Source organism: Petaurus breviceps, unplaced genomic scaffold (assembly GCF_028583685.1).
Source record: "Petaurus breviceps papuanus isolate PSGF00001 unplaced genomic scaffold, PetGlider_PUasm1.0 140, whole genome shotgun sequence".
In the NCBI taxonomy this organism is placed as follows: Eukaryota; Metazoa; Chordata; class Mammalia; order Diprotodontia; family Petauridae; genus Petaurus; species Petaurus breviceps.
The window spans coordinates 48,416,920-48,440,243 of NW_027185698.1; the positions used below are offsets into that span (position 1 = coordinate 48,416,920).

Here is a 23,324-nt window from a genome sequence, read left to right on the forward strand (position 1 = left end):
TGAGCCCCAATTTCATCCTGTAACATTGCTTCTAATTTCAGAGGCCACTGGACATGACCCCTTCAACTGTCCTCCATCCACCCCACCCCACCCCCAAATGATACCTCTCCTTTTCCAGTACTCGGGTCTCCTCTAACTTTAAAAAACAACTTTCCCTTGGTCATGCCACCCCTCTCAAGGCATGGCCCTATACCTCTCCTCTTCCCTTAACTGCAAAACTTCTAGAAAGAATCATTTGAACTCAACATCCTCTTGCTCAGCACACTTGAAATCTGGCTTCTCTCCCTAAGGCTACTTAGTCTCTCCCAGGTCACCACTACTGACCTTTTAATTGCCAAATCCAAAAATCTTTGCCCAGTTCTCTTTCTCCAGGACCTTTCTGCATTGAGAGCAGGATTGGTCTTGGAGTCCAGAAAACCCAGGTCTGAATCTTGCCTCCTCCAACGCTTCCTAGATGGATGGCCACATGCCAGTCATTTTAACCTCTGCTTTTCTTTGAGGTCTTTCGATGTCTGTGGGTATTTATCATAGGGAAGATGGATTAGACTCATTCTGCTTTGGCTCCCAAAGGCCAGAACTCGGTACAATGACTAGAAGGTACAGGGAGGCAGATCACAGCTCAAATAACATTTTCCTAACAACTTGAACTGCTTAAAAAAAAAAAAAAGAAACCAAAAAATGGAATGGACTTCTTCAGGAAGCAATGAGTTTCCATAAATTCAAAAGTCCTGAAGAGGAATCTCAGGGACCCCAGAACCAGGGGTCTATATATAGAAAGGATTCTTCTGCTGGGAGGGAGTTTGGACAAGGTCCTTCCCAACTATGAGATCCTTTCATTTTTAACTCTAGACTGGAAAAAGGGCATGTCAAGGTAGGCCCAGATATTACATGAAGGGGACTGATTAGGAGGGGGCATCAGATTGAGGGGATGATCAGTGCCCTGGGCTGCTTGTCATCCTGCTCGTTAGAAAAGAACTTTTGACCAGATCAGGTAGGAGTCCTCATTCTGACTCTCCCTCTGAATCATTATGTGTTTTTGAGAAAGTCACTTCTTCTCTCTGGGTCTCAGTTTCCCCCTCTGGAAGATAAAATAATTGGACTCAGTAGATTCTAATCTCCCATCAAATTTAAAATTCTTTGATTCCGTATGATTGATGCTTACTCCCCAGGGCCTCAAAATGAACCTGCTCTACCAAGGCCCTTCTGCATTCCCCAGGCCTAAACCACCAAATGCCTTCCATACTCCTTCTTCCCCTTCCCTCACCCACATCTGCTTGGGCCAGGTGACCTAGAAGGCCCTCTTATCTTCACATCGCAGAGTATCTCTTTCCTCACCTGTGAAATGGGTACTGGGAGGGGGGACTAGAAGGCCTTCAGACCCCCAGCTCTTCCATGCCCTGCCAACAATCCCATTCCCACCTCCATCACTATCTCTGTGCTCCTTCTCAGTCTCTTCTGTCCCACTCCCCAAGGCCGAATCTGGCTGGACAACCTGAACTGCAGGGGGACAGAGCAAAGCATTACCGAGTGTGCCTCTCGGGGCTGGGGCAACAGCGACTGCACCCACGATGAGGATGCTGGTGTGGTGTGCAAGGACCAACGCCTTCCTGGCTTCTCCGACTCCAACATCATAGAGGTTGGTGGGTATGTGGGCAAAGACATCGTGTCTGTACAAAAACGTATGCGTGTGTCAGCCAGCGGGTACAGTCCGGAGAGGGCTGGACCTTGGGTCAGAGAGACGAATTCAAATCCTCCCTCTGACATTTCCTTGCCTGTGTGGCCCTGTCGAGTCACTACACTTCTGTCTTGCCTCACTTTCCTCATCTGTGAAGCAGTGATAATAATAATGCCTACCTTCCAAGGCTTTTGTGAGGAGAACATGAGATAATATTTATTTGCAGTTTAAAATTGAATTTCACTTTATTTTTACAAAGATTCAAAATGAGATATTTAAAAAGTAAAAAACTTTACAAACCATAATGTGCTATATACATGCTAGCAATTATATATATATATACACAAGCAGCACATTGGGATTTGGGGGCTGGGGAAGATATGGGGGTCATGGGGCACTTGTTCAGTAATTTTCAGTCATGTCCAACTCTTCGTGACCCCATCTTAGCAAAAATACTGGAGTGATTTGCCATTTCCTTCTCCAGCTCATCTTACAGATGAGGAAACTGAGTCAAACAAGGTCACACAGCTGAGTTTGAATTTAGGAAAATGAGGCTTCCTGACTCCAGGTCTGGCACTATCTCCACTGCACCTCCGAGATGAGGCAGTTATTATAATATCAAAAGGATGGCAATCTGATTTAGTAGAAAAATCAGGTTTGGGAGTCTGAAGGCCAGTTTCAAATCTGGACCGGACTACTTCCTTAGTAGATAACAAGTCATTTAACCTCTCTGAGCTTGTGTCGTCCCCCCCACTCTCCCATCTCTTCCAGCTCCAGATTGTCATCTGCCCCTGCTCTCTCTCTAGGCCACAGTCACGTCATCTGTAAAATAGAATTTATACTTTCTTGTTTAGACTTTTTTGTTTTCTTTCTATTTTTCTTTAGGAGAGAGTTAGATTTTCTATAGAAATTTTAATTATGTGAGAAAGGATTTTTGTGTCAGGTTCCTGCAGGGGGAGATATGGAGCTGGAGAGTTACTCAATTTTAAATAAATTCCAGCCCTACTGGAGGCCTCAGTTTCCTCATCTGTAAAATGGAGGGGTTAGAACTTGATCTCCAAGTTCCCTTCCAATTCTCAATCCTAAAGTATAAGAGGATGGGAATGAGAAGTCTCCCTGGGGTTCCGTCCCCAAGATGTGTCTGTGTGATGAAGGGCTGACCCAAACCTGTGCCATCCCATCTCCAGGTGGAGGAACAGCATCTGCAGGTAGAAGAGGTTCGTCTGAAGTCCGCTGTGGGTGGGGGCCGGCGGCCCCTGCCTGTCACAGAGGGGCTGGTTGAGGTCCGGCTCCCTGGGGGGTGGGCCCAGGTGTGTGACCGCGGATGGAGCGCCCATAACAGCCGAGTGATCTGTGGGATGCTGGGCTTCCCCAGCGAGCGGAGGGTGAATGCTGCCTTCTACAGGTAAGAGAGCCAGAGTGGGTCCAGGGGTGGGGGAAAGGGCATCCCAAGTGTGAGGCATGAGAGTGATGTGAGGTAAGGAGGGCTCCGAGCTATGAAGTGGGAACGGGTCCGAGGTTTAAGATGTGTCCAGATCTGAATTTAAAGGTCTGAAGGTTAGGAGACTGTCGGGGTTTGATAGGTGTGAAAGTCAAGGCAGGTCAAAGCCAAGTCACTTGGCATGAAATTCAGGGTCTGAATGAACAGGCTTTGGGGTGTGAGAGGGTCTGGGGTTCGAGGTAGGAGGAATTCTGAGTTTTGAGGTATAAGGCAGAAGCCCAAGGTTAGGGAGTAGGGGGGCGAAGAGGGAGTATGATGAGGTAGGTCTGTACTCATGTGCCAAGAGCTCTGAATCTGAAGGGTTTGAAGTATGACGAGTCTGAAGAGTAAAGGGGTGGAGATTGTGGTGTCTTGACTGTGATACAATACGGGAGGGAAGCGTCTCAATTACGTATTATGAGACAGGACTGGGATCTGAGGAGAGAAAGATGCGGGGAGGACGAAGGACCGTGGTGGGGGATGGGACCTGAATTGGTGGTCTGGGATGGGGTGGGGTGGGGTCTGGAAGGAGAAGTGTGCCCTGGAGGGGCGGGCCCGCGGGGTGGGCGGGGTTTTGTTTTGGGGGCGGGGCTCCCTCCTGGGGTTGGTCTGAGTCTTTCCACGCCTTAATGTTAATGTAGCTGACGTCTTCGAGCGCTAGGCAGACAATGCTGACTGCTTTGTCCCCGGCTTTTCTGGTGCTCTCAAAGAAGAGGGGAAGGGAGCGAGATCAGGAGGGGCTCCCCAGAATAAGGGGATAATAAGGGAATTATGTGCCCTGTGGAATGTAATTACTTTCTTTGGTGAGCAGGGACTGTATGTCAGTTCCCCCAGGGTTTTGCACAGTGCCTGTCGAATATCATTTCATAGATTTAGAACTAGAAAAAAAAAAACCTTATGCCCAAAGCGTCAGAGTCAGGATTTGAAACCATTTTCTTAGCCACTAGATCCAAGTCCAGTCAAAAAGCACCTACTAAGTGCCAGACAGTGCTCTAAGCACTCTCTCTCTTTGCAAGGCAATGGGGTTAAGTAACTTGCCCAAGGTCACACAGCCAGTAAGCGTCAAGTGTCTGAGGCTGTGTTTGAACTCAGGTTCTCCTGACTCCAGGACCGGCGCCCTATCCACCTTACCATCCAGATGCCCCATTCGATGATCTCAAAGAGTTCACAGTCTCATAGGGGAGACAACATGCCAACAACTATGTGAACAAGGATGAATTGGCGACATTCTTGGGGCCAAGGCACTTCTTGCAGAGGGTGGGACTTTACTGAGACTAGAAAGAATCCAGGGAAGCCAAGAGGAGATGAGGAGAGGGAAGGTTCCAGGCTTTGGAAACAGCCAGTAAAAATGCCTGGAGTCAGGAGCCCCAGTGTGTGTTTGCAGAATAGGAAAGAAGCCAACATCATTGGCTCACAAAGTACCTGCCTGCAGGAGAATAAGGTGTAAGAAGATTAGAAAGTTAGGAAAGGGCCAGGTTGTGGAGAACACTAAAAGCTGAATAAAGGATTTTATATTTGATTCTAGAAGTAATTGGAAACCAGTCGGATTTATAGAAGGCAGAGAGGGGTGGGAGGAGATATCGTGGTGACATGGTCAGACCTGTGATTTAGGAAGATCAATTTGGCAGCCGAATAGAGAGTGAATTGTAATAGGGAAAGAAGAGGCAGGGGAAGGAACCAGAAGCCTGTTGTAATCATCCAAGCATTAGGCTTTGAGAACCTGTACTAGAGTGGTGGCAGTGTCAGAAGGGGAAAAGGGGGAGTGCAGGGGAGATGCTCCAAGGGTAGGCAGGTAACTTGGCAGCAAATTGTGTATGGAAGATGAGAAAGAGGAGTTGAGGGTGACATCTAGACTCAGAGAATGAGTGACTGGGAGGATGGCGGTACCCTTGAAGGAAATGGCAGAGTTAGGAAGAAGGGAGCTTTGAGAAGAATGATAGTGAGTTCAGTTTTGGACATGCCTATGGGACATCCAGTTCAAGAATTTTAATAGACAGAGATGCAAGAGTGGAGATATGGAGAGGGATTGGGCTGGATAAATGAATCTGAGGATCATCTACATAGACATAATAATTGAATCCATGGGGGCCGATGAGGTAGAAGGAGAGGAGAAGAGGGCCCAGCACAGAGAGTCCTGGGGGACACTTCTGGTTGAACCCAGGCTGTTTCCACTGTACCTACTACATTATTTTTCAGTTGTTATGTCTTTTCAGTCAAGTCTGACTCTTTGTGACCCAATTTGAGATTTTCTTGGCAAAAATACTGAAGCTGTTTGCCATTTCCTTCTCCAGCTTATTTTTACAGATGAGGAAACTGAGGAAAACAGGGTTAAGTGACTTGCCCAGGGTCACACAGTTAGTAAGTATCTGAAGCCAGATTTGAACTCAGGAAAATGAGTCTTCCTGACTCCAGGCCCTGGCACTCTATCCACTGTGCTACCTAGCTGTCCCTATGCATTATTAATATGCATTATTTATTTTTTTGAGTTTATATTTTGCATGTATGCATTTATATGCATTATTAATAAATCCTTGTTGGATTGAATTGGATTGGGCCTGGGCCTGGAGGGATCTGTAGGATTTCATCAGGATTTCAGAATAAATGAGGAGTATGGGATGAGCAAAGGTGTGAAAAAGGTTTAGAACAACTCAGAAATTTGTCTAGGGTTCATGTTCACCTCAGGGGATGTTTCTATAGGGTTTATATAGAGACTTAGCTTACAAGATCCTGGAGGGTCCTTGATTCAAGAAGGATTCATACATGCTGAACTTGGAACTGTAGAAGATCCCAGAGAAGTTGAAATCTTTGCCCTCTTCCACAAGGCAGCATGGTGCAGTGTGAAAAGTGTTGAATTTGAAGGAAGAACAAACACTGGGTTCAAATCCTCACTCTGCCACTTACTATCTGAGTGTCCTTGGGCAAGTCCCTTCCTCAGTTTCCTTAACTGTAAGATATAAGGAAATTCAACGAGATAACCTGGAAAGTCCCTTCCATTTCTGAACTGATTCTAAGGGTAGTGAAAGAGACAAAAACACACATGAAACAATGACATGTTAAGTGCTGCGATATATGAGACCATGTAATCCAGCCTTTTGTTCAACAGAGGGAAACCAAGGTCCAGAGAGATGGAAGGACCTCTTCCAAGGTCACATAGATAATTAATGACAGGGACAGCTAGGTGGTACAGTGAATAGAGCACTGGTCCTGGAGTCAGGAGATCCTGAGTTCAAATCCAGCCTCAGACACTTGACATTTACTAGCTGTGTGACCTTGGGCAAGTCACTTAACCCAATTACCTTGCCTTCCCCCTCCAAAAAAAATATAATTAATGACAGTCAGGGCTAAGACAGAAATCTAAAAAGACCTAAATCACTATAGGACTACAGAAAATATTTTAAAATAGAAAAGAAGATATAGTGCCATAAAAATTGGAAATGAAGAGCAATAAAGAAATATTTTGGGGCAGCTAGGTGGTGCAGTGAATAGAGCACCGGCCCTGGAGTCAGGAGGACCTGAGTTCAAATCTGGCCTCAGACACAACACAAAGACTAGCCATGTGACCTTGGGCAAGTCACTTAACCCCAATTGCCCTCCAAAAAGCAAAAAAAAAGAAATATTTCATTGGAGAAGAAAGTATTCACAGCATTCAAAGCTGGACTTGTCTTATTTAACACGGATAATAACGGGTGCCCAAAAAGGCATATGTGAGCTCAATATAAAGGAAGAGCATCTAACACTCAGAAAGTATCTACAATGGACCATGGGGTAGGGGGGGAAGTAAGGAGGAGCTAATCCCCACCCTTGGGGGTACTATAGAGGGAATTCCTGATGGAGTTTGAGGTAAATAAGATGATTTCTGAGGCTGCCTCTGGCTCTGAGATTCTCAAAGTAATCACACATTTAGATCTGGAAGGAACCTTAGAAACATCTGATGATCTGACCCTATCATTTTATTGTTGAGGAAACTGAGGCCTGGAGACGGAAATGGGTCTTGCTTCAGGTCACACATAATAACAGTATTCAAACTGGCACCAAAGCCACTAGCTAGGCCCCATTGAAGGCCACAACAATTCTTCAGAAAGGAATGAATCAGGGAACTCTCCCCAGCACCTGTCCCTGGAATGTGTGCATTCTAAGCAATTTTACAGTAATGTATTCAGGGGGAAACATCCCAAAGGATGCCTATAGGATAGGCAACCAGAGGTTCCAGCTCTTTGTGGTGGCCTAGGGAAGGGAACTAAGAATCACCACAGATCCTTCCCCCCAAAACCCTGATGCAGTTGGGGCCTCTACTCTTTCCTATATGCAGAAGGTCCAGGCAAGGAACAGCCATCAAAGGTGAATTGGCCGAAAGGAGGCCAAGTCCACAAGGATAGTAAATGAATGGGGTTAGTGGTTAATGAATGGAGGCAGCTAAGCTTAATGCCTAAACTCCAGCCTTACTATGTACTTACATAGGACTTAAGTATTAAGAACTTACTATAGACAGGGCCAAGATTAAAAATTATACAGTCCCAGTGAATAGAACGCTGGCCCTGGAGTCAGGAGGACCTGAGTTCAAATTTGGCCTCAGACACTTAACACACAAAAAAGCTGTGACCTTGGGCAAGTCACTTAACCCCAATTGCCCCTCCAAAAAGCTAATAATAATAATAATGTCTCTTCCTTCAAGGAGCTTATAGACCAATACAGAGGGTTTTACAAGTCATAACATACCAAGTGAATAAGAGAAACCAGAGTCACTGAAGAGATCACTTTCAGCTGGGAGATCATGGAAAACTTCCTAGAGGAGGTAGTGGCCCCTGATGCACTTTGGGAGAAGGAATGGACTTCACAAGGCAGAAATTTGGAGGCTGAATTCATCCTGTCCATGGTAGGGGTGGAGGACGGGGGAAACATTGTTACAGAAACAGAATAAAACAGGATAAGTTCTGGAACAGCAATTAGTCCAGTATGGATGGAAGTATGGATGGAGTTAGAATTCGTGAATTCTGCTCAAATCAGCTCAACAAATAATCAAGCGCTAAGTGCTGGGGAGAAACAAAGACAGTCAGTTCTTGCCCTCCAGAGCTTCTATTCTGCTGGGTGGGATACTTTGTATACAAATAAGTAGATACAAAGTGTACATCATGTAATACTGAGCAATTTCAAGAGGGAAAGAGCATTGAGACCCAATGCACCAGCAGCCAGGAGAAGGGAGGGTAAGGCTCCTGTAGGAGGAAGCACCCATGGTACCTCTCCAGGGAAGCTAGGGATGCCCAGGGGCAGAAATGAAGAGGACATTCTAGGCAGAGAAGTGGATGTCTGTGCAAAAGCAGAGTAGGGGCATGGCTTAACATGCACAGGGGACAGAGATTTGCCCAATTTGACTGGCATGGAAAGTGCATGAGAGTAACACGTGATACAGCTAGAAAGGTAGGCAGGAGCCATTTTATGTGGAGGGCATTAAATGCCAGCCCAGCGTTTCTTTTGGCAATAGGGAATTACCAAAGGTATTTTTAAAGGCTGTGACATGGGTCAGATCTGTGCATTTTCCAGGTGGTTTGTGAAAGAGAAGCTGGTGTTACACCAGTAAGGAAGTTGTTACAATAGTCCAGGTGAGAAAGAATGGATTCAGGAGATAATGTGGAGGGACCAGACATGGCAACTAATTGTGGGGTTGAGATGAGGGAGCCAGAGAGCACTCAGAATACTGAATGGGAAGATGTCAGTGCCACTTTATGGAGTGAGAAATTGGGAGGTGGGGCCACTTGGAGATCAAGGGAAGATGAAGAGTTTGGTTTAAGACACATTGAGTTTTAACCAGTAAAAAAGGAAGCAAGCTCTTGGACCTCACTCCTTGGGAGCTCATCCAAGCGGGGGCTAGGGAAGGGGCAGTTGGACTATTTAGGGCCCTGCCCGTTACTACTTCCATCCCCTCAAGTGTTCTGGCTCTGCCTGGCCTCGGCCTCAAGACAGCTCTATACTTTTGGTTTCTCTTCTTGGCAATGAGCCTTGAAACTGGCTGCAGGCTGAGAAAAGAGGTCAGCTGGCTTAGCAGATCTGCTTAGGCAGGCCAGACCAGGTTTGGCCTTCCCAGATCCATCAGCCTGGCTATGGTCCAAGTCACGTGGTTCCATCCTTGACCAACTTCCGAATTCCTGGGCTTAACACCCCACCCCATTGCCACTCAATGGCCTGAGTAGTTATGAGATTCTTGGTCCAGACACTACCTAACACCCCTACCCTCTATAGTTCTGCTTTTGGCTAACTTGAGATTCTCGGCTCCCAGCCTGCCTTCCAGTCCCTGGCCTCAGGCAGTGCAGGTATCTTCCTGGGGAGTTCCCTTTACCAGCACAATCACAGTCACAGTCCAAAATGACAAGTGCCAGACCATCAGTGAGACCCAGCTATAATGACCCACATGGAAGTCAGGGAGTGCAGAGGACTAGAATAAATGATGGAATGTCTAGATTGTATCCTGTCTTCACCACTAATTCACTGTTAGGATATACAGGTTATTTCTTGTATATTAGTTTTCTTTCCTATACAGTAGGAACAGTGTCTTATTTTTGTACTTCCTTCAGTACCTTAAAAACCATTGAAAGGCATGGATGAATGTGAAATGGGGTTAACTTCATTCTATCTTATTGTGTGGGAGAGGTAAAATAGGAGTGATATGAAAACGAGGTAAAGTCCTTTGGGAGGAAGGAGCCAGGTCAAAACAAGGTGTTCTTATGAAAGTGATTGTTAATAAAATAGAACTGGGAAAATCGGGGAAAAAAAGGCAGTGATCCTGTACTGAATCTTCACGTGTATCCTCACATACGTCCACCTCCTTCCCTTCCCACTGATCCCAGGCATTCAGATCCAACCTTGAGCTACAAGGATCTGTCTCTGCCATCTTAACTAGTTGGGGGGTTGGAAATGAAAATGATTTTTTAGCTTCTGGTAACCAAGGACCGTAGGACAGGAGATGAGAGGTCCTTCTACATTATTTGAGAAAAATTTCCCTTATTCCTGACTTCGACTGGCCTTCTAGCCTGGTTCCAGGCCCCAGGCTTGTCCTTACAACAGTGTTCTCTTGTCCTCACAGACGGTTGAGGAAACGGGCAGCCAAGGCCTCTGCCCAGCGCCGTGGGTCTCGTAGCAGGTAACAGGGTAGGAGGGGGTTGACCTCTGGCTGAATCCAGAGGCCTCCTGATCCTCCCTGTGGCTCTAGGAACTGGAAGGACACTGTCCTTTCCAGATCCCAGGGTAGTGAATCGGGGTGTGGCCAAGCTGGGTCAAACGTGGGGCCAAGTGGAAGAAGCACTCCCTTCTGCTCCCCTCAACAACCCTGGGCTTGAGCCCTCAGGTCCAGCTCCCCCAGCCTCGATTCACACACGCTCCCTTACAACCTCCCCTCTTTTCATCCCTTTCCCTTCACTTCTTTCCCATGGCTCTGCCTCAATTTGACCAACCTTTCCTTGCCTCCCTCCTCTTCCCTGCTCTGATCAGGTGTCTCCAGTGGGGCAGCATGGGCCCCTGGAGCCCTGCTCAATGTGGCCATGGAGGGGTCAGTGTGGACAGTGTGCCCCAACCACCTGACTCTGCATCTCCCCAGCCTTCCTTTCCTTCCTCATCCCTTCCCTTGCCCTGCCCTCTTTCTCTTTCTGGGGAACAGAACAGAAAAGACAAAGAGTCTGATGGCCCCTGACCCATCCTGACCCCCTCCCGCTTATCCTTTGCCTCCCTCCATGCCTGTCTCCTTTTTCCAGGCCAGTCACCAAGCTTAAAGCCAAACACAAACCCCGTGCAGGCCAGGGGCCCAAAAAGAGGTAAATAAAGAGCTGGATGGTAAAAAGCAGACAGAGACTGAGAGCCCACTGGTCCAAACAGGGGACCATAGGGACTGACTGGTTGGGAGCCAGGGGAAAGAGGGAGGGCTTTTGGGACCAGGGGATCTTTTGGGTCCAGTCAGAACCCCCATCCACCCTGGTGAGGTTTCCTAAGTGACCAGGGATCCTATCCTTTATTATATATTCCTTCAGCCTGCCTGGTATGGAGGAGAAATTCAGGATATCAAAGTGGCAGTCATACCTAGCTTTCTAGTACAGCAGCATTTATGACAACAAGCTATATGATTCAGTCCTCTCTTTTTCCCTTCAAATTACTCCAGAACTCTGTCTTCTTAGGCCCAAGAATAACAGCACCACTCCCATTTATACACCAAGCATTATTCATGCTATCTCGCTGATTCTCGCCACAATTCTGAGTAGTGACAAAGATTTTTTATTAAATCCCCATTTAACAGTTAAGGAAACTGAGCCTCAGAGCAAGGAAGCAATTTGCCTGAGATCTTAGAGACAGCATCAGAGTAGAGACTTGCTAGGTTTGAATGCCAGCCCAGAGTTCATCCTTCTGTACCTCTCCTCCCAGAACAAACACCTCCAGCCCAGTGGCTTCCGAAGACAATCTGGGTGGGGGAATCTCTGCTTGGCCAGTGAAGGCCAAGGCAAGAATTCCTTACCCTCTTCTTTTCCCATCTCCCCACTACCACATCTTGAGTCAGGGATCACACAGAATGACCCTCTGGACCTCTCTCATCAGCATTTCACTCTCATGGTTTGAAGAATTGGCTGCCTCTTGAAGCTCTGCTTTTGGGGGTTTCTTTCTGGTGTCTGCTTTGCCCTCCATGGACCCTATTCTGGCCCCCTCAAAAGGACATCTCTTTCCACTCTGGGATAAGACCATTTCTGACATTGCCTGGGCCTTTGGGGTCTTGGCACACTTTATTCACACACACACACACACACACACACACACATTTTTTGTCCATGCTTGCACTTACACTCATATCCATCTTCATAGGCAGTGTTTTCTGGTGGCCCTAGCCTTATCCTACCTAATATTTGGTAACTACAGGATGGAAGTAGTTTTTCCTGGTTTTCCCACTCTGCCATCTTAGCCCCAGGTCCTGCCTGGCCCCTTCCTTTGTGGTGCTAGGGTCTGTTCCAGGAAGCAGACACATTTCTCTTGTCCGCACAACCCTGGTACCAGCTTTTGGGCTTCAAATAAACAAAGTTCCAGAGCCGTCCCTGGTCTCTCTTGACCAACACCGGCTCCATCCCATTTGCCTGCTCGGCCATTTTATGGGATCTTTCTCTTGTACTGTTTTTATTCGAGACGCGTGAAGTGACCCCTCCTGAGACTCCTTTGCATCTCTCCAGTCCAGGCACCTCCCATCACCCTCCCTCTCCTCTGACCTTCGCCCCACCACACCCATCTGCTGCCTGGACGATCTCCCCAATACTGACTCATCCTGATCCTTCCCCCTGTTCTACTGTCCTGTCTCTCTTTCCCAAGTCCTGGCCTATCTTCCCATTTTGCCCTGGAACAACCTCTCTAGCTCCTATCCTCCACCCCATGACCTAGAACATTTCCTAACAAAAACAAATATAACACTCACTGACCTTTATGTAATGCCTTAAGGTATGCAAAGTGCTTTACCATCTCATTTGATCCTCTCAACAACCCCAAGAGGTAAGTAACATAGGCATAATTATCACCCTCTTTAACGCATAAGGAAACGGGCCCAGAGAGATGAAGTCCCTTGCTCAGATTCACAACATAGTGGCAGAATTTGAATCTAGGTCTCTCCTGATTCTCAGGCCCAGTTCTTTGCCGTGTATCATAGATGCTTCTTTTAATAGACACTTATATTGTATTTTATGGCTTAAATGTATTTTACATTCATTATTTCGCTTGATTCTGTGGGAGCAGTCCCAGAAATACGTACTATTCCTATTTTGTAAAAGGAAACAGGATCTCTGGAGGTTCTAGGTCACTTGTTCCTGGTCACACAACTATTAAGTGTCAAAGGCAGGATTCACACCCAGGTCTTTCCTGACTTCAAGCCCTATACCCTTTCTACTGTGTCACCACTTTCTGTTTCTCCAGTCACTTCTTTCTGCCCCAGCGTGCATGCAGGTGCATTCATGTCTACACTCAGGCTGACTGGGCCTCCTGTTTAAGCCAAGGCTTGCACTACCTCCAGGCCACCCCCGCCATGTTGGGCCCCTTAGTCCCAGTTCATGGCTCTTTTGCTCGTGGACCAGCAGCAGGGGGGCTGATGGAGGTAGGGTCAAGGTCACAATGAGCTATCTTTCCTCCCTCTGTCCAGAAAGTTCCTTCCATCTCCTTACCCCAAATCCCTCCCTTTTTTGAAACATCCATTGTCTCTTGTTTCTCCTGAGACTCTGGGTTTTTCTCTCTCACAGAAAGGGGTGGAGTTTGTAAAAAATGTTGGGAGAGGGGAATGGGACCAGGGAGATGGGGAGGAGGGTTGAGGATGAGGAGGCTAGAGTCTGGGGACCCATCCTCCTCCTTCCCCTGTCCCCAGGCTGCTGGCCCAGCGCCAACGTCACTCCTTTGGCCTGCATGGAGTGGCATGTCTGGGCACTGAGGCTCACCTCTCCCTCTGCCCCCTGGAGTTCTATCGTGGCAATGACACTGCCCGGTGCCCAGGTGGGGCACCCGCCGTGGTGAGCTGTGTGCCAGGCTCTCTTTATGCCACACCCAGTGGCCAGAGAAAGAAGCAGTCATCGACACAACCTCGGGGAGAGGTGTGTGACCCAAGCAGAGGGAGGTCCCCCCATTCCCACCAACCCAGCCCAGCCCACCTCAAGGGACCAGTGGGGGCCTGACAGTACCTTCCTCCAAACCTGACCCTCTAGGACAGAGATAGCAATCCCCTGGGGCTGCTGTACACCTGATACCCTCCATCCCCTGCCCCAAATATGTGTCTACCTCCCTACCCTGTTAATACTCTTTCCCATCTCTATGTCTGTCTCTCTTCAGCCCCGTCTTCGGCTGAAAGGCGGAGCACGGCCGGGTGAGGGCCGGGTAGAGGTCTTAAAGGGCGGCGAGTGGGGCACAGTCTGTGACCACAAGTGGGACCTCCTGTCAGCCAGTGTTCTGTGCCGGGAATTGGGCTTTGGGAGTGCCCGAGAGGCCCTGAGTGGTGCCCGAATGGGACAGGGTGAGCTAAGGGCAAAGAGTAGTAACTCCCATAGGGTGGAGGAGGGAGTACCACGGGACAGACATTGTGGAAGTGGAGACATGTTATCTATAACCCCCTGACCTTTGTCCTCTGACACCAGGTATGGGCCCCATCCACCTGAGTGAGGTACGATGCTCAGGTCGAGAAAATTCCCTCTGGAGCTGTCCCTACAGGAACATCACTGCTGAGGACTGTTCCCATGCCCAGGATGCCGCTGTGCGCTGCAATCTGCCCTACACGGGGGCTGAGACCATGGTCAGATTTGTTCTGTGATCCTGGGTCACAGGCTTATCTTCAGGCCCCTGTGCCCTCCTCATCGCCTCTTTTCCTGCATCATTCTCTCCCAATCTTCCAGCACTGACTCTCTCAACCTCTAACCATCCCTCCCAACCTTTCATCTGTCACCCTCAAGAACACATGACACCTCGTGCAGCCTTCCCTTTGCTCCCTGCAGATCCGGCTAAGTGGAGGCCGAAGCCGTTATGAGGGACGAGTGGAGGTGCAGGTAGGGGGACCTGGCTCCCCTCGCTGGGGCCTTATTTGTGGAGATGACTGGGGAACATTAGAAGCCATGGTGGCCTGTCGCCAACTTGGCCTGGGCTATGCCAACCACGGCCTGCAGGTAGGTATGGAGGGAAAGGGGGAAAATAAGGGCTTTCCCCCATATTTCCTGGGTTCTCATGTGTCCACATGTCCACATTTCCAGGAGACATGGTACTGGGATTCAGGGAATGTCACCGATGTGGTACTGAGTGGAGTTCGCTGTACAGGCTCTGAGCTATCCCTAGGAGAGTGTGCCCACCATGGCACCCATGTTGCCTGCAAGAGGACAGGCACACGCTTTACTGCTGGTGTCATCTGTTCTGAGAGTGAGGGGGAGTGGGTTAGGGGAGGGGGCCCCTGGCCCAGTATGAGCCCTCTTTCAGGCAGGGAATGGGGACCTGCTTCCCCAAGAGAAAAGTCTCCAGTAAAAAAAAAACAGTTCCTATGCAGACTGGGAGGGAGGAGAGGCCCCCTACCCTGCAAACTCACAAAAATCACCTGCCCCTATAACCTGTGACCTCCCTCCTCCTTCCCCAGCTGCATCAGATTTGATACTACACTCAGCACTGGTGCAGGAGACTGCTTACGTTGAAGACCGACCACTACACATGTTGTACTGTGCAGCAGAGGAAAACTGTCTGGCTCGCTCTGCCCGGTCAGCTAACTGGCCTTATGGCCACCGACGATTACTCCGTTTCTCCTCCCAGATCCATAACCTCGGCCGAGCTGACTTCAGGCCCAAGGCTGGGCGACACTCCTGGGTGTGGCATGAATGCCATGGGTGAGGGAAAGAGGTCTTGGCTAATGAGAGGCTGAGATTCAGTGGGGGAGAGAAGGGACTGTACACTCTATGGGAGAGGGCCTCAAAGGCCTTCATAGTAGTGGGAGGTGCAGGCCTGTAGGCCCCTTTAAATCCACCCCACAGGCACTACCACAGCATGGACATCTTTACTCACTATGACATCCTGACACCCAATGGCACCAAGGTGGCTGAGGGTCACAAGGCCAGTTTCTGTCTGGAGGACACTGAATGTCAAGAGGGTGAGTCAAAGCCATCCACCCCCAGAATCTGACCCTGCCCCAGAGGTCTGAGGACCTTCCCTACCTTGGGGTCTCAGACTCCCTGCCTATAGCTGGGACTTGTGGCAGCCGAGGCCTCCTGGGGCTGCTCCATCCTCTAAACTCCCCATCCCCCCCAGACGTCTCCAAGCGATATGAGTGTGCCAACTTTGGGGAACAGGGCATCACCGTGGGCTGCTGGGATCTTTACCGGCATGACATTGACTGCCAGTGGATTGACATCACAGATGTGAAACCAGGAAACTATATCCTGCAGGTGAGGGGGACAAAGTGGGAGATCTGGGATCTCTATGGCTGGGGATGCCCAATGGGAACGCAGATCCCTAATCTTCTTCTCCACACCAGGTGGTCATTAACCCCAACTATGAAGTGGCCGAGAGTGACTTCACCAACAACGCAATGAAATGTAACTGCAAATATGACGGACATCGCATCTGGGTGCACAACTGCCACATTGGTATCAGGGCTGGGCTGAGCAGGGTGGCAAAGCCCTCCCCTACCCCACTCTATCTTCTCATTCCCCTCCTATCTGCCTTCAAGCTCAGTCCTCTTTTGGGGTCAGGGCCTGATCCAGTCCCCCCGCTTTTCCTTTCCAGGTGATGCTTTCAGTGAAGAGGCCAACAGGAGATTTGAACGCTACCCTGGCCAGGCCAACAACCAAATTGTCTAAGGCTCCTGGTCCATCAGCTAACCGGATCCCTGGACCTCCCCCCCTCAGGGCCTATTGAAGCCAAACTGGGCTTCAGCCAAACAACTTTGGCACATGTACTGGGAAGGATTCCCCATCCTTCCACAACTGGACCAGAGCAGAAAGAGCAGCTCCCTACCATGCACAGCAATGTCCTGGGGACACAGTCAATACCTCCAGTCTTTTGATTTGGGGGAGGAATCCATCCTACTCCCCTCACTCTTGGCTACAACATGTCACTAGTTAAAATGTTATTTTATTTTAATTTTATTTTATATAAAACATTTCTCCTGTTTCTTTGGGTGTGTGGGGGGGGCCCTGCCCTCCCCTGGCTCATTACCCACCTTGCCCTTCTCCCAAGCAATTCCAGCCTCAAGGAAAAAGGGCTATGGAGACAGGGAAGAGGCCATACCCTCCCTTCTCCTTCCATTTGGAGTAAACAAAGTTATATAAGGACTTAGGCCCTTCAATCTGTCCTGGTCACTCAGTGACCTCTGGAGTCACAAACAGGGTCAGTGTATCCAATCCCCTTCGGACCTCCACAGCCAGCTTGGGCTGTGTACGAACAGCTTCATATACGTCTTCTGCTGACTTTACTGCTCGATTCCCAATGGACAGAATTATGTCCCCTGGCCGCAGACCAGCCCTGAAGGAGGAAAGAATCAAGGTGGGGAACCACGGCCCTGCCCTCCCTCCTGCAGGCTCCCACAAGTCACCCCTCTCACCGATGTGCAGGGGAGCCCAGGATGACTTTGTGAATGAGGACACCATGCTGGACATCAGGGAAACTCGGCTCCCGAAGCTGCAGCTCGGCCAAAATGCTGATGGGCACATGAGGCATGGTTAGGCTTACCTGGTCACCACCCCCTCCTTCAGCCAAATACACTGACCACATTCTCAATGTAGGCCCCTAAGTGACACTCTGGGGGTGAAAAGGCCATTTAAGTCAGTCCTTTCCTAAATGACAGAGAGTCTCAGAAAAGAGAGGAATCACTGATGATAGTAACATTCACTTGAGGCTTCACAGAGAAGAAGCCGAGACCAAAGCTAGGTCTCAGAAGGTGGACAAAGAAAAAGGATAGTGCATGTTGATTTAGAAATGTAACCAAAGGTACAGAAATTACTAATCTTATCTGGCCACGGTCTTAATAGAACAGGGATAGAGCAGGAACAGTGAGCTAGAGCCAGTTAGATCCATGAATGCCATGCTGAGAAAGGCAACGGGGAGCCCCTCATCATTGGAGCAGGGGGTGACTTGTGCAAAATTATTATATCCATACGAATTAAGGAATAAACTAGAGGCAAGGAGGTGAATTAGGAGGGAACTACAATGATTCTGGTACACAGTAGTAGGTGACTAAGGCCTGAAATGAAATGATCATGATAGAAGTAAAAGAGAAACATGGCAGAGGCTACCAATTCATCCACTGTTTACTGGCTGAAGGTTAAATAAGAATCAGATTCTCAACCTGGCAGTCATTCTCGCCACTCCCACCCCATTCTTCCCGAAAGTCATACCTGGGTGTTAATGTCAGCATCATCACCCCAATGTATCGCCGTTTCAACTCATTGCTCCCAAACCAGGAACCTAGTACAGAGAGAAAACTAAGGAGGCCTGTCAGCCTGTTCAGCAGTGTGTCCTCCTTTCTTGGTCACCCCGGCATCCCCCAATTATCCCTCCTCACTCAGGTACCATTCTTTCTTTACTCCCAACATCATTGGGGGATCCATCCCATGACTGCTTCCTTTTCCCTACTTACTCTTCTTCTCCCCTCGCTGCAGAAACTCCCGAAGGCGGTCAGAGGGGATGGCAAAAGAGATCCCAGCTGTGACCTTCATTGTGTTCACCCCAATCACTTCTCCATCCTGCAAAGACATAGACCCCATCCCAGCACAATTCAGCCAGGGGTACCAGGAGTAAAGGGGAAACACAGATGGGCAGGGAGATAGGGCCAGCCCCAAAACCTGACCAAATGACCCTTATGCAAACAAAGATGAATAGCACACTTACCAAATTAACCAAAGGACCCCCAGAGTTTCCAAACTACAAAAAGAGAAAAGAAAAGAAAAAAGAAGGAATGATATAAGAATGACACCGGGATGTAAACTGGTTCTCCAAACTCTACATCCACACACCTCCAACCACTCCGGCTGTCTCCCCATCTTCCCCTACACAGACTCAACCTCGGCCCAATCTACCTTCGCACCCCCGTCCTATCTCCATCCCCTGCGTACATCAATAGCAGCGTCCGTCTGGATATACTCAACATTGGGCTGAGGCAGGCCGAGGTCCCGGGCCCTCCGCTGGGCCGAACTGACGATGCCAGAGGTGATGGTGTTCTGAAGGGCGAAAGGGCTTCCCATGGCAACAACAAATTCCCCCTGGCGGACTTCGGCCGAGCGGCCCAGGGGCAGCGTGGGCAGGGGGCCCTGAGAAGCGGGAGGAACGGCTGAGGGGCGGAGGCTCGGGGAGGTGGGTCAGTGCCCCAGCGGTCCCGGGGGTAGGGGCTGCTGGAGTAGAACTGGGCCGATCCAATGCCCACCCCCCCAACCTTGGTTGGGATCCTGAGCGTGGCGATGTCTGCCACGGGGTCCACGGCAGTGACGGTGGCCTCGTACGTCTCCCCGCTGGGCAGGCGCACCCGGACTCGGCGCCGGTCAGCCACAACGTGGGCATTGGTGACGATCAGGCCGTCGGAGGCCACGATGAAGCCCGAGCCGTTGGAGATGGGCACCTCTCGCCCTGAGAAGGGGTGTCTGGGGAAGGGAGAAGAGGCGTGGGTGGGAGACAAGGTCAGGGAGGGGTGGGGAGGGCACTGTGTCCCTTTCCACCCCCCTCCCCAACAGCCCCTCCTCTAAAGGGAGAGGGTGGTTCCAGCCCCCTGGTGCCCAGGACTGAAAGAGCCTGAGGAAGGGGGCGGGGGAGTGGGTAACAGGACCGGAGATCGGGAGGTCAGATGTCAGCGTCCCCCACCCCAGCCCGCGCGGTTACCGGCCCAGGATCTCGATGTAGACCACGGCGGGCGCAGTCTTCTCCACCACGTCCGCGATGAAGTTGTAAAGCCGCCGCGGGGAGGAGGGCGGGGACGCGGGGACAGCTGCCAGGACAGCGGGGGGCGCGAGGCCCAAGCCCGGCCGGCGCCTGCGGCCCCCCGAGCCCCACAGCAGCAGCAGCGCCGCCGTCCCCGCGCCTAGCGCGGCCGCCGTCCACCGGCGCGCTCGGGACTCCTCAGGCTCCGTTGCTCCGGGCGCCTCAGCCTCGCCCAAGGGCAGGGGCCGCCCGGCGAGGCTCCGGAGCCCGCCCAGGCTCAAGGCGCGAGCCCGGCCCAACCTCTTCAACAGCGCCGCCGCCGCCATGACTCGCCGCCGGCCCCGAGCCCTACCCTCGAGACGGTGCCCCGAGAGCTGACTGGGCTAACGAGAACCGACCGGAGTTCAAATCCTGGCGCACCTCGGGAGCAGTAGTTTTCGAGCCAGGGTGGGCGGTGCCCTGTTGTGCATGCCGGGATGCGTAGTCCTCGGTCTCCTTCCTACGTTCCGAGACCCACAGTCCTGTGCGGCGCGCCACGCGCGGGGCGTGTTGGGAGTTCTGGGCCCACCAGCCCGGAGGGCTGGCGCCCAAAGGCCTGGCCCTAACTTTCCCAGGAGCCAGCGCGGCCGGCCGGGGATTATCATGGCTACGGGGTCTGGGAGGCCCTGAGGAGGCGGCGGAGGCGGCGGCGGCGATGGAGCCTTCGCCGGCTCCGGGCCCGGATAGGCTCTTTGATTCACACCGGTGAGAAGGCCGCCCCGGCCCTCCCTACCTGCCCCCTTCCCCGCCCCGAGCCCCGGCCCGGCCCTCGGTCGGGCCCAGGCCTGCGGGCCTCTGACGGCCGCTGCCTTCCCTCCTCCCTGCCCCGTGGGGCCCAGGCTCCCCAGTGACGGCTTCCTGCTGCTCGCCCTGCTCCTCTACGCGCCTGTCGGGCTCTGCCTCCTGGTGCTCCGCCTCTTCCTCGGGCTCCATGTGTTCCTCGTCAGTTGCGCGCTGCCAGACAGCGTCCTCCGCAGGTAGTGGCCCGGCCCGGGGGACAGGGGTAGGGGCGGCCCTCCCCGTGGTGGGGTCACGCAGCACGTCCCGTGTCCCCCAGGTTCGTGGTCCGGGCCATGTGTGCGGTGCTGGGGTTTGTGGTCCGACAGGAGGCTCCCCGGCTCCGCGATCCCAGCGTCAGGGTCTTTATTTCCAATCACGTGACACCCTTTGACCACAACATGGTCAACCTCCTCACCAGCTGTAGCACCGTGAGGGTGTGGGGGGGGGGGGGGGGGGGGGGGGGGAGGGCGCCCAACCCTACCGGCCCGGCCCTCGGGGGTCCCCCCTTACCTTCCCTTCCCAGGGACACCCGGAGCCCACCAGCCTCTCTCTTCCTCTCCACCCCTCCCCCTTATTTTTGGTGCCGCTCCCTTGTCCCCCCTCCCAGCCTCTCATCAACAGCACCCCTGGCTTCGTGTGCTGGTCTCGGGGTTATGTGGAGCTGGATGGCAGTGGGGAGTTGGTGGAATCGTTGAAAAGATTCTGTTCTTCGAGGGGAAACCCACCTGCCCCCTTGTTGCTGTTCCCTGAAGAAGAGGCGACCAATGGCCGGGAGGGGCTCTTGAGATTTAGGTAAATGGTTAAGAAGGACGAGAATAGCCAAAGCAGACAACAGGCCCTTAAACCAATGAACTTGTATTGAGGTTACTTAGTACATGCCAGAGACTGTGGGGGCGTTCTCTTCCCTGCTGTCTCCTTTCTTCCTTGCAAATGTCTTTTTTACCTCTCCCCAGCCAAATTACATCTTTTTTCCATGTTGATGTTTCCAACATTTCTCATGGTTTTTGTTCAGTTTCTTGTGTCTCAGATGTGACTTCTGGTGATCCACTGTTAGTTCACAACTAACTCTGATCCTATCATCTTTGTCCTCTTCTGCAGTTCCTGGCCATTTTCTATCCAGGATATAGTTCAACCACTTGCCCTTCGGGTCCAGAGGCCCTTGGTCTCTGTGGTGAGTGTATGGACAGGGAAGGTTTGAGCTTGTTTTGGGGGGTTTAGGGGGAGTCTCCTTGGCTGGCCCTGGCTTAGTTCTGGAACTTTTGTTTCCTCCCTTCAGACAGTGTCCGATGCCTCCTGGGTCTCGGAGCTGCTCTGGTCACTTTTCGTCCCTTTCACAGTGTATCAAGTAAGGTACTGTTTTTAGTTTCTTGGGGGAGGAAGAGGTCACCCCCTAGACTCTTGATTTAGCTAACACCTCTTCCCGTAAGCAGTCTCCTACTCCAAGCCCAAGGGGTATGGACTGTGGAAGAGGCAAACGCTTTTGGCTTCTATGAGATTTCCCCCAACTTTTGTTTTAATTCTGTTTGGCAGATGGCTGCGTCCTGCCCATCAACAGCCAGGGGAAGGGAGTGAGGCATTTGCCCTCCGTGTCCAGCAGGTAATGGTGATCAGGAGGGTGAGGGTGGGAGGCCTTCAAATAGTGTGTTGTGGGGCTGATGGGCTCTGTGACCCTTGGCCTCACCTTCCAATTGTCCCCAGTTGGTGGCCAGGGAGCTGGGCCAGAGAGGAACTCGACTCACACCTGCAGATAAAGCAGAACACATGAAACGGCAGCGACACCCAAGACCTCTCCCCCAGTCAGGTATGTCCTTTTCTTTCAGGTTGTCTCTGCATACTGGTCACCCCTCATCACATTTCCCATTTCTTTCTTGCAGCTCGGCCTTCTCCCCCTTCTACACCTGGCCCCTCCCCTGACCCGCAGCTGGCAGCTCTTTCTCAAAGAGTCAAAGAGGTTTTACCCCATGTCCCAATTGGAGTCATCCAGAGAGACCTGGGTATGGGAAATGGAAAAGATAATTCCACTGAGACTTGGGATATGGGATGGAGAAGAACTCCAGGGACACTGGGTACAGGGTTTAAGAAATTAGAGAACCAGAAGGAAGAAATGTGGGCTGGGGAAGAAACCTGAGAATAGGGGAGGAGAGAAACCCCCATTCTCCTCTCTTCTCCTCCAGCCCGAACTGGCTGTGTAGACACAACTATCACTAATCTGCTGGAGGGAGCTGTAGCCTTTGTGCCTGAGGATGTTGCTGAGGGGTCCCAGACCATTCTACCTTCTGGGCCCTTTCCCACAACTTCTGTCTCCAAGGTGAGACCCAGGAATCAGGGGTGTGGGGGGAGTCTTAGGCTGGAGGGTAGGGCATGGGGAACTTCCCAAGATGGATCTTTCAATTCTACCCCAGCATTTTATGTAAGTTAGGTTCTCAATAAATACTGGATAACATCTCAACCCTGTGACCCCTAGTCCCCCAGCTCTGACCCCGTGATCCCTCAGCCTGCAGCTCTGTTTGCCAAGTCTTCTTGGGCCCGTCAGGAGAGCCTGCAGGAGAGGAAGCAGGCGCTGTATGAATACGCCCGAAGGTGAGGTTGGAAGGAGCCTGGGGAACGTCGGGGAAGCAAGAGGGAGAAAAACCACATCGTAGGCAGTGCAAGTCCCACATGTCCCAACCTCCCTCCTCCCCATCCTGCAGGAGATACACAGAGAGACGGGCCCAGGAGACTGACTGAGCCCAAAGGACATGGAGCAAGCCAGGGCCGCAGGACGGAGGCCAGGGGGCAGGCCCCCCCACACACAGGCCTGAGGGGTGGGGCGTGTGAAGGGAGGGATGGGGCTCCCCAACTTCCCATTAAATTCAGGGTTTTCACTCAAGACAGCCTCGTTTCCTGTCTGGGCTCCTGGAGTCCATAGGGTAGAGTCATGCCCCACTTCTTGATTCTAGGGCATTGGCCGTGTTGGGGAACTGGTGGGGACAGAAGAGGGTCCTT

The 23,324-nt window shown here is 51.2% G+C and overlaps 3 protein-coding genes across 4 annotated transcripts in view; 2 read left to right on the forward strand and 1 right to left on the reverse strand.

Moving 5' to 3' along the window:
• The window catches only part of LOXL3 (lysyl oxidase like 3), a 19,476-nt gene extending 2,692 nt beyond the window's left edge, over positions 1-16,784 (forward strand). Inside the window, exons 3-16 of one of the 2 annotated variants that reach the window (XM_069071776.1) lie at positions 1,473-1,636; positions 2,863-3,080; positions 10,231-10,287; positions 10,895-10,954; positions 13,519-13,741; positions 13,977-14,157; positions 14,279-14,433; positions 14,633-14,800; positions 14,885-15,047; positions 15,259-15,502; positions 15,647-15,762; positions 15,921-16,057; positions 16,147-16,258; positions 16,398-16,784. In XM_069071776.1, the coding sequence (XP_068927877.1) occupies positions 1,473-1,636; positions 2,863-3,080; positions 10,231-10,287; positions 10,895-10,954; positions 13,519-13,741; positions 13,977-14,157; positions 14,279-14,433; positions 14,633-14,800; positions 14,885-15,047; positions 15,259-15,502; positions 15,647-15,762; positions 15,921-16,057; positions 16,147-16,258; positions 16,398-16,471 (2,072 nt within the window). In that variant the 3' untranslated portion in view covers positions 16,472-16,784. The remainder of the gene's footprint in view (positions 1-1,472; positions 1,637-2,862; positions 3,081-10,230; positions 10,288-10,894; positions 10,955-13,518; positions 13,742-13,976; positions 14,158-14,278; positions 14,434-14,632; positions 14,801-14,884; positions 15,048-15,258; positions 15,503-15,646; positions 15,763-15,920; positions 16,058-16,146; positions 16,259-16,397) is intronic. The other variant, XM_069071779.1, reaches the window with a different exon arrangement.
• HTRA2 (HtrA serine peptidase 2) lies at positions 16,728-20,002 on the reverse strand. Its single transcript, XM_069071799.1, has 8 exons — positions 19,482-20,002; positions 19,042-19,246; positions 18,725-18,919; positions 18,501-18,533; positions 18,250-18,355; positions 18,008-18,077; positions 17,215-17,310; positions 16,728-17,135 (listed from the first exon to the last, which is right to left on the reverse strand). The coding sequence occupies exons 1-8, from the start codon at positions 19,844-19,846 to the stop codon at positions 16,970-16,972; spliced, it is 1,236 nt and encodes a 411-aa protein (XP_068927900.1). The 5' UTR covers positions 19,847-20,002; the 3' UTR covers positions 16,728-16,969.
• A 35-nt stretch (positions 20,003-20,037) lies between these two features.
• Positions 20,038-23,208, forward strand: AUP1 (AUP1 lipid droplet regulating VLDL assembly factor). Its single transcript, XM_069071800.1, has 12 exons — positions 20,038-20,264; positions 20,399-20,536; positions 20,617-20,767; positions 20,947-21,131; positions 21,438-21,510; positions 21,616-21,689; positions 21,870-21,936; positions 22,038-22,140; positions 22,214-22,333; positions 22,514-22,647; positions 22,804-22,919; positions 23,030-23,208. Exons 1-12 carry the CDS (start codon positions 20,215-20,217, stop codon positions 23,064-23,066), a joined length of 1,248 nt encoding a protein of 415 aa, XP_068927901.1. The 5' UTR covers positions 20,038-20,214; the 3' UTR covers positions 23,067-23,208.
• The last annotated feature ends 116 nt before the right edge of the window (positions 23,209-23,324 follow it).